Source organism: Nicotiana sylvestris, chromosome 2 (assembly GCF_000393655.2).
Source record: "Nicotiana sylvestris chromosome 2, ASM39365v2, whole genome shotgun sequence".
NCBI lineage: Eukaryota > Viridiplantae > Streptophyta > Magnoliopsida > Solanales > Solanaceae > Nicotiana > Nicotiana sylvestris.
Genome location: NC_091058.1, coordinates 20,329,059 through 20,338,865, shown reverse-complemented (window position 1 = coordinate 20,338,865; position 9,807 = coordinate 20,329,059). Strand labels below are relative to the sequence as shown.

At 41.1% G+C, this 9,807-nt stretch overlaps 3 protein-coding genes across 3 annotated transcripts; 1 reads left to right on the top strand and 2 right to left on the bottom strand.

Moving 5' to 3' along the window:
- LOC138883387 (uncharacterized) lies at positions 1–1,158 on the top strand. Its single transcript, XM_070164069.1, has 3 exons — positions 1–383; positions 570–694; positions 839–1,158. The coding sequence occupies exons 1-3, from the start codon at positions 1–3 to the stop codon at positions 1,156–1,158; spliced, it is 828 nt and encodes a 275-aa protein (XP_070020170.1).
- Positions 1,159–5,901: 4,743 nt separating this feature from the next.
- On the bottom strand, positions 5,902–6,886 carry LOC138883379 (uncharacterized). Its single transcript, XM_070164063.1, has 2 exons — positions 6,692–6,886; positions 5,902–6,516 (listed from the first exon to the last, which is right to left on the bottom strand). Exons 1-2 carry the CDS (start codon positions 6,884–6,886, stop codon positions 5,902–5,904), a joined length of 810 nt encoding a protein of 269 aa, XP_070020164.1.
- Positions 6,887–7,743: 857 nt separating this feature from the next.
- LOC138883374 (secreted RxLR effector protein 161-like) lies at positions 7,744–8,346 on the bottom strand. The gene has a single exon (XM_070164057.1). It carries the CDS (start codon positions 8,344–8,346, stop codon positions 7,744–7,746), a length of 603 nt encoding a protein of 200 aa, XP_070020158.1.
- Positions 8,347–9,807: the final 1,461 nt, after the last annotated feature.

Here is a 9,807-nt window from a genome sequence, read left to right as displayed (position 1 = left end):
ATGCACCCAATCTACTATGCCGGTAGACTATTGAGCAGAGCCCAGCTGAACTACACTGCGACTGGAAAGGAGATGCTGGCTGTGGTATTTGCATTCGACAAGTTCAGATCATTCCTGATTGAATCTAAGGTAATTGTATATACTGATCATGCAGCTCTCAGGTACTTGATTGAGAAGAAGGAGTCCAAACCGCGTCTGATTCGTTGGATGCTATTACTGCAAGAGTTCGACCTTGAAATTCGTGATCGTAAGGGCACAGAAAACCAAGTCGGTGATCATCTATCACGACTTGTAGGAGATGGAAACTCAGTTAAGGTTGAGGATATTCTGGAAACCTTTCTAGACGAGCAGCTACTCGCTACAAGCCTTGAGGAAGTGCCATGGTATGCAGACTTTGCAAATTACCTGGCAAGCGGTATAGTTTCCTATGACCTTTCCTCTGTGTAAAAGAAAAGTTTTATCGTGACTGCCGCATGTATTACTGGGATGAACCGTATCTGTTTCGAATATTTGTTGACAATATGATCTGGAGGTGTGTCCCTGAGATAGAACAATCTTCTGTTTTGCAGGCATGTCACGTATCGGCGTATGGCGGGCATTTTGGAGGATTCAGGACGACAACGAAAAGAAGCTGGGTTCTACTGGACAACAGTGTTAAATGATGCACATCAATGGGTGAAGGGCTGTAACGAATGTCAGCGAACCGGGAACATTTTCTGTCGCTATGAGATGCCCATGAACCCAATTCAAGAGGTTGAATTGTTTGATGTCTGGGGGATAGACTTCATGGGCCCCTTTGTCAGCTCCTTTGTCAATAAGTAAATACTTGTTACTATAGATTACGTGCCCAAATGGGTGGAAGCTATATCGCTTCCCACGAATGATGCAAGAGTGGTGGTGGGCTTTTTGAAAAAGAACATATTCACCCATTTTGGGACCCCAAGAGCTATTATTAGTGACGGAGGCACTCACTTTTGCAATCGAGCCTTTGAGAAATTGCTAGCTAAGTACAATGTGTGCCACAAGGTGGCAACACCATATCATCCTCAGACTAGTGAACAGGTCGAAGTGTCTAATAGAGAGATAAAGAGTGTACTGACCAAAACTGTGAATGTCACAAGAACTGATTGGGCGAAAAAGTTGGATGATGCACTCTAGGCCTATAGAACTGCTTTTAAAACACCAATTGATATATTACCATACAAGCTGGTGTTCGGGAAGGCCTGTCACTTGCCAGTGGAAGTAGAACATAGAGCTTGGTGGGTAATGAAACAGCTGAACCTGGACATTGAGGCTGCGGGCACAACTAGAGTCACAGAATTGCATGAGCTCGATGAGTTCCGATATCTTGCTTTCGAGAGCACGAGGCTGTATAAGGAGAGAATGAAGAGGTTGCACGACAAGAACATTATTGAGCAAAATTTCAATCCCAGGACATGGTATTGCTTTATAACTCAAGATTAAGGCTATTTTCGGGTAAAATCAAGTTGCGATGGTCTGGACTATTTCGAGTGGTCGAAGTATTCCCCCAGGTGCCGTAGAGATTGCCTTAGAGAATGACTCTCAGACATTTAGAGTCAATGGGCAGAGATTGAAACTATATGTGGGCATGAATGAACCAAAGGAAGTGTCAGAGATCCATCTGACTGAACCTCAGAGGTCGAGCGAGCCTTAAATGCGCTTATCTGAGTCGTATCGCGACGTTAAATCAGGGGCTGCATGGGAGACAACCCATTGATTTGTTGTAACTGTCGTGCCACGACATTAACTAAGGCGCTGGTTAGGATGCAACCCAATGATAGTTAGTAGTTGTTAATTTTGATTTTGGGAAGTACTAACCAATGCAAGTGAGTTTGGGCAGGTGATAAGTCTATCGGACATGAAAAAAACAAGTGAAAAAAGGAAAATCTTCAGGCCCAGGAGCGTGCCCGCGTTAACCACCACGCTATAGGCCACGCATATGGGCAAAAATTTTGCCTCAACTTCTCCATCACTAGCGCGACCGCGCTACTGACCGTGCATATGGCCAAGTACACTATTTTGACTAGCGCGGTCGCGCTCGTACTGCGCTACGACTGCGCTAGTTCTGCCTGTTAACTTAACACTTTGTTTTATTTTTTTATTTTTTATGTTTTTATTTTGTATAATTGTTAAATGTTATTTCCCCCTATCTAATTACTCCCCTCTTCTTCACTCCCAAAAAACTCCCCAACGCTCTCAACTACCCAACCCTAACCCTTTTCTTCTTCTTCAAATTCCATCTTTTTCAAATTCTCTCTTCTCCAAACTCCCAACCCAACTTCCCCAAGGTTCAAGCCACGCTCTCCCCTACTCTTCTTCACTTCTCCCCACATTCTCTCACTACAGGTATGATTTTTGTTTTGCCATTTTTCTTATACAGATTTTAGTTTTTATTTTTTAATTATGTAGTAGTTTTTTCTTTTCTTTTCTTAAGTGGAAATTTGTAGTGTATGTTGTAGTGAGTATGGGTGGTAATGTTGGTGGAGTTGTATCTTCACTTAGTGGTTGAATTTGGTAAAATAGTGGTAGTATTGGGGTGCAACATGTTTGAATTAGAGTGTGAGTATATAATGCCCATAAGGTATTTGTTTAAATGTGACAGTGAATGCAAATGAGTAATTGTGACCAATTGTGCACGTGAAATCTGAGTAACCGCATTGAGTCACAATTTTTTTGGGCTGTGCTAATGTTATTTCTTTTCCAGGTACTATGGCTCCATCTAGGAAATACCGCACCACAGGTGCCTCTTCCAACAGTCAAGCTGGATCGTCCAAGGCACGCATGTCAGCTCCTACTCGTCCCTTTGATAGTAGCAGGTTCATCTCTGCCAAGGATCAGGACCGCTTTGCGGATAAGGCCCCTAAGAAACCAATACCGAAAAGGGGAATAGATATAGGGTCGGTCCAGCTAGACTGCCCTAACTTGTATATTGAGCTGGTAAGTCGGGGGTTACAAATCTTCATTGACGAGCCGAACGAGGGGAATGTGATGGTTGTCCGTGAGTTCTACGCTAATGTAAAAGAACATGTGAATGGCGTAGTAACTGTGCACAAAAAGGCGATGGATGCCTCTGTTGAGGCTGTACGTAGGATATACCAGTTACCCCCTCCCGTGGATCCATATGAAGACTATTATGAGGGGTATGGCAGATCACACACGCAATGGGAGATGTTCTTTGAAATAATTTGTGTACCCGAAAAGGAAATTGTCTAGATGAAGTATGGTAAGAAGTTTCACTCCACGGTGCTAACCTTTGAAGGGAAGTGCTGGTTATATGTTATCAACAACCGCCTGATCTCGTCTTCCAACACTACGGAGGTGAATGGTCCTCGAGCGGCTCTGATTTGGTGCTTTATAAATGGTCACAACTTTGATGTGGCCAAAGTGATTCATGAGGAGATGTTCACCCATTATCTGTTGTAAAGGTATGGGTTCTTCTTCCCTTCCTTGGTTACTCAACTTTGCCAGGTATCTCGGGTGCCGGAAAATCTAGATGTGGATGGGAGAGTGTGATGTTCTAAACGTCAATACCACACAAGAGGGGGGGGGTGATTTGTGTGGTACCCAGTTTTTTGATCTAGAAAAACCTGGTTCTTCTAGGTGTTCTAACTGCTACTGTTGCGGAATTAAAAGTGCAGAAAATAAAGAACACATAGATTTTTACGTGGGAAACACCTGGCTCAAAAGGTGAAAAAACCACGACCTACTACTCAGTGGGATTTTCCCAAACATCCACTAAAATCACTGAGCCAAAACAGCATTTACAAAACTCTTTGTAAACCTAAGGATTAACTCTAATCCCTGTGTAGCACACAGCCTCAACTGTTGCGACACCTTCAAGTTAGCCTATAACTTGAACACTCAAAGTACCTATTACAAATGCTTCTATGAAAGCTGAAAAGGTACAACTTTAAACCACCTACTACAATTGAACTAGAATAAGAATAAACACAACAGAACTGGTTCTTCTATCTCGTTCAAGTAGCTTCAAGTTTGCATACTTGAATCACACACGAATTGCTTGCAAAAAGCGTTGCTATTTTGCTCCCTATTCACGTTTAACTACTGCGTATGTGCAACACCTGTAAAAGATAATAATCACTATTATTTAATGAGTTAGTAATCAGAGTTTGATTGAGACTCAATTGCTGATCTTCCATCGAAGTTGAGTCCTTGTTCAATACAAACTCCAACCCTATCCTTTATTCGGATTGTGTGATTGTGTCATCTTCCCATAAGGAGACTTTCTCTCCTCATCCAATATGCAACCTTTTCGATCAGTTCAGGAGATATTGCTGCTTGATTACTGAGACTTATCTCCTTCACGTGTATCTCACATGTCTAGGTTGATAAATATTGTGCTTCACATGATGAACCTGCTCCATGACTAAGTTCATTTGTCATTCTTCAAAACTTCACCTGAACTTGGGCCAACAAATTCCCCCTTTTTGATGATGACAAACTCTGTGCTTTTACTAATCAAAGAACCTGTAGGAACTCAGCTTGACCATCAACACTTTAACTTAAAATTTTAACTTATCATTAAGGACCAGATTTAATTAGGTTAAAAATATCACATTATTCAGAATAAAGAGTAAAGCACAATATCTCTTCCCCCTTGGCCACTTGGGCAATTACAAGTGAAAACATGGATGAAATCATCAATAATCAACAAACATATTCAAACTATTAAGAGCAAAATCTTCATAGAACAAGAGAAATAGCAGCTGTCATTGATAAGATATGTTTCCACCAACAAACCACAAAAAGAAAGAAAAACTTCCAAGCATGAGTAAAAAAACAAAAAAGTCCCTAATCTGGGTCACTGGGGGTACTAGATTGGTTCAGAAGACAACAACTGGAAATCCTAAGGCTTGGAGGTACTAGAGGGCTGGGTTTGGAGAAGGTTGAGCATATTCTGAAGCATCCCATCACTCTTATTCTTTTCTTTTGCTAGCTCAGTTCTAAGGCCATCTCTTTCAGTTTCCAGTTCAGTTACACGAGCCTGGAGCCGAGCAATTTCCGCATCCTTAGATCCACACTCTTAAACCAAAGCCCTAACCTTGCTGTTCACAGGTGTCTTCAAAGATGAACAAGGTTCAACTAGGGTGGCATTGACTGGATAGTCACAAGCCAGAAGAGTCTTGACGCCAAAGTGTTCCTTGCTTGATGCCATCTCCCATTTCTTCAAAGGCACATTCAGCCTATCCAGAACAGTAGTCAATATGAACTCATATGGGGTGGCATGTGCCTTGGAGCCATTTATGACCCTGTCCAGTAATTTGACAATAAAGGCAGACCAATTGATCTGCATTCCTCTCACAAGGCACTCCATAAGAACCAGGTCCATGTAGTTGGCAATGTGCCTCCTCTCCTGACTGGGCAGCAAGCACTTGTTAACAAATTCAAACAAGACCGTGTGCTCAGGCCTCATCTCACTTTTCTGCACAAACCTGGCTTCAGGCACATCTTCAGCAGTTGCGGCATCACAAACATTCCGAGTGATTTGAAGAGCAGTAGGGAGAGAATCTAGACATGGCCACCTTTTCCTTGTATAATCATCATACCCCTCACTAGGTATGTCTAGAATCTTACGTTGAGTGCATCAAACTGCACCCTTACTCCTTTCACTATACTGGTGACGACCCCATTTTTCACTGTGGCATTGGCCATAAACTCAATCAATTCTTTCCTATCCAGCCTCCCATCCATTTCAAGGACCATGTCCTTCTAACCTTGTGCAGCTAGGGCATCCACCAGTCTTCTCTTTCCTGGCTCATCCAGGTCTCTCAACAGTTTTCCTTTCAAATTTTTTCTTCTGCCAAAGATGGCAAACCTATCTTGTTCCTTTTCAGATTCCTCTTCTTCTTCTTCTCCACTTCATTCTTCTTCTTCCTCAGTAATTTTTACCTGCTTACCTTTCATTGAAGATCTGGTTCTTTTGGCTAAAGAGGGTTCAGCAGATACAGGTTCAGAGGAAGACTTCTTGGAAGAAGCCTTGGCCCTTTTTGGTTTGGGTGTAGGAACCTCCATAGTTGTTCCCCTTTCTTGATGGACCAGTTCTATCTCTTCTTCTTCTTCTTCTTCTTCTTCTTCTGCAACCTCAGAACTCTCCACAACCTTTGCTTTTCCCTTCTCCTTCTTTTTCTTCTTGCTTTCTTCCAGAGCTTTCTGCAACTCAACTTCACTTTGTCCGACCCTGCTTCTAGTGGCTCTTCCCTTAGGTATTGAAGGTACAGTAGGTTTTGTGGATGACATTTTGCTTTTCTTTGTTTTCTTGGAAGCAGTTGGAGCCTTTTGTGTGGAAGCTTTGCGCTTCTTTGGATCATAACTGGCCCCAACTCTCTTCAGAAGATCAGCTAATGTTTCTTCAACAGATGAAACAGGTTCATCTTGTTGCTTGCTTAGATGCACAAGACCTTCAGCCGCCTCCCCAGAACCACTTCCCCCTGACTTGTTGCCATCTTCTTCAACACCTCCACAGATAGCCAGAACCTTTTCTTTCCCATTTCCCCTCTCATCACCACTTGTTCCCTCCCTCTCTTTTTTTCTTTCTTTTTACCTCCACTTCTACTAGATTCTACCCCTTTACATCTTTGACAGGACCAACCAAGAAAAACCTATTTTCTACATTTTCAACCACAATAGAGAGTACCACATAAGAACTCACCTCACCAGGGGTTTCTTGAATTTTGGCACTGTCAGAAGACCCATGTTCTTCTCCTTCACTGGCAGAAATAAAAGCTTCAGACTCAGAACTTGAGTCAGATTCTTGAATAGGACTTTCCTTCCTCTGGCTAGCCTTCAATTTCTCATTTACAACTTTTCTTAGAGCTCTAGAAGCTACATTTTTTCTGGCTAACATTTTTTGCCTACGAAACCTAGGTTTTGGGGTTTCACTAGGGGGTGTAGATGAGGATGTATTCGAAGGGGATACTAGTGGGGGAGTGCCAGGATTATCTTGGGGGTTAGTCATGGTGGATTGTTTCTTGAGAAAAATTTGGGAATTTTGGAGAGAAGAAGGGCGATAAGAACTTGAGAAGAGTTTTGACGGTTATGGACTAATGAAGAAGAGGTGTGGCATGTATTTAAAGATGATTAGAATTAAATGCAGTAACAACAACTTTTTCAGAGGTCAATTAGAAGTCTAATCAAGATGTAATTCCGGTCTCTTAGTGATTATTAGGCATCGTTAGATTTTAGGAAAAAATCCCGATTTTTAGAGTTCTAGGGGAACGAAACTGGTTCAATACTCAATGGATAGAATTTCTGAGAATTTGATGAAAGTAGGACTTCTGCTCATGATTGGAAAAATGATATTTCTAATTGTGCAGAGTATAAAAAACATACCTGAGCTTTTCATATGAACACATACTGATGAACCAGGTTCTTTATATAGAACTCTTTTGAACATGCCTTAAATGGCAAAATAGAAGAAACTTTGTAAGAGGTCATTGAGTCATACACATGTCACATGAGTATACTAATTAAAGTATGAAACTGAGTAAGAATTGATCTAGATATTTACACAAAGTTAGAACTCCTAACCAATTTTTTTATTGTGTATTCTGAACTAGACCTATTAGGTGATCTTAATTATCCCTAACTCCAACCTGTTCCTCTCAAAGTTTTCTCTACTCAGTGCTTTAGTAAAGATGTCAGCTATTTGTTTATCAGTAGCACAAAATTCTATTGAAATCAATCATTTCTCATAGTTATCTCTTAAGAAGTGGTTCTAACAACTATGTGCTTAGTCCTCTTATGATGAACAGAGTTCTTTGTCATACTTATAGCACTAGTGTTATCACAGAATATTGGAATACATCCCACTTCAATTCCAAAATCTACCAGTTGTTGTTTGATCCATAGCAATTGAGCACAACAGGAAGCAGCACCAACATACTCAGCTTCAGCAGTAGATAGGGCCATAGAATTTTGCTTTCTGGTAGCCCATGACACAAGACATGAACCAAGGAAGTGTGCCATACCTGAGGTATTTTTCCTGTCCACTAAGAAACCTGCATAATCAACATATCCAACTAGATCAAAATTACTACCTTTAGGATACCAGAGACACAGATCAGTGGTGCCTTTCAGATATCTCAGTATCCTCTTTACCGCAGTCAAGTGAGACTCTTTTGGATTTGCTTGAAAACGAGCACAAAGCCCTACACTAAAAACGATGTTAGGTCTACTTGCAGTAAGATACAAGAGTGAACCAATTATACCCCTATACAACTTTTGATCGACTGATGAACCAGGTTCATCAATATCAAATTTGGTGGCAGTTGCAATGGGTGTGTCTATTTCTTTAGATTCCTCCATTTTAAACTTTTTAATTAGCTCTTTTGTACACTTCTGCTGATGGATCATGGTTCTATTTGGACTTTGTTTGATCTATAAGCCTAAAACGAAGTTAAGCTCACCCATCATGCTCATTTCAAACTCACTGACCATTAGTTTTGCAAAGTCCTTACTCAGCCTATCAGTGGTAGCCCCAAATATGATGTCATCCACATATATTTGCACAACAAGGAGATCTTTACCCCTTTCCCTTAAAAATAAGGTACTGTCAATTTTACCTCTTTTGTAACCATGCTCCAGTAGAAATTTGGATAGTCATTCATACCAAGCTCTTGGGGCCTGTTTGAGCTCATAGAGAGCCTTGTCTAACTTGTACACATGCTCGGGACATTCCTTGCTCTCAAATCCTGGAGGTTATTTCACAAACACTTCTTCCTTTATGTAGCCATTCAGGAAGGCACTTTTGACATCCATCTGATGAAGAGTGAATTCCATGTGTGCTGCAAAGGCTATGAGGAGTCTGATTGCCTCTAGTCTTGCAACTGGAGCAAATGTCTCATCATAGTCTATGCCCTCCTCTTGGCTGTATCCTTGTACCACCAGTCTTGCTTTGTTTCTTGTAACTGTTCCATCTTCATCAAGTTTGTTTCTGAAGACCCATTTTGTACCAATGACTGATTTGCCCTTGGGTCTCGGAACTAGATGCCAAACTTGACTTCTTTCAAATTGGTTGAGTTCATCTTGCATTGCATTCACCCAATCTGTATCCTGCAAAGCCTCAACAACATTTTTAGGTTCAATAAGAGATAGGAAAGCATCAAAAGCACACAGATTCTTTAGCTGTGATCTAATTTTGACTCCAGATGTTGGATCAATAATAATGTTCTCAATGGGATGAGAACTTTGATACTTGTGAGGTTTCACAACCAACTAGTTTCTGCTAGATGTCTCTCCCATATTCTGTTGATGAGGAACACGTTCATGAACAAGTTCCTCTAGGGGGTTTGATTCAATTTCTCCTTGATTAGTTCCCCCTATCAGGTTGACCTGATTTGAATGACCTGTTCCATCACCTGTTCCTTCTTCTGATGCCACTTTGACTTGTGCTGGGGATTTAGTCAATTCCTTTACCAATCCAATGTCTTCATCTTCATGTTCCTGTCTCTCAGAAAGAATGTTAGTTTCATCAAATACTACATGTACACTTTCATCTATACACAGAGTTCTTTTATTAAACACTTTATATGCTTTGCTATGTGAAAAATATCCCAAGAATACTCCCTCATCACTTCTAGGATCAGACTTACCTAGGGAGTCTTTTCCATTATTGTGCACATAACACTTGCAACCAAATGCCCTAAGATGGGATATGTTTGGTTTTCTCCCTTTAAGTAACTCATAGGGAGTCTTCTCTACCAGAGGTCTGGTCATGCATCTATTAATTATGTAACATGCAGTGTTTACGGCCTCTTCCCATAAGCT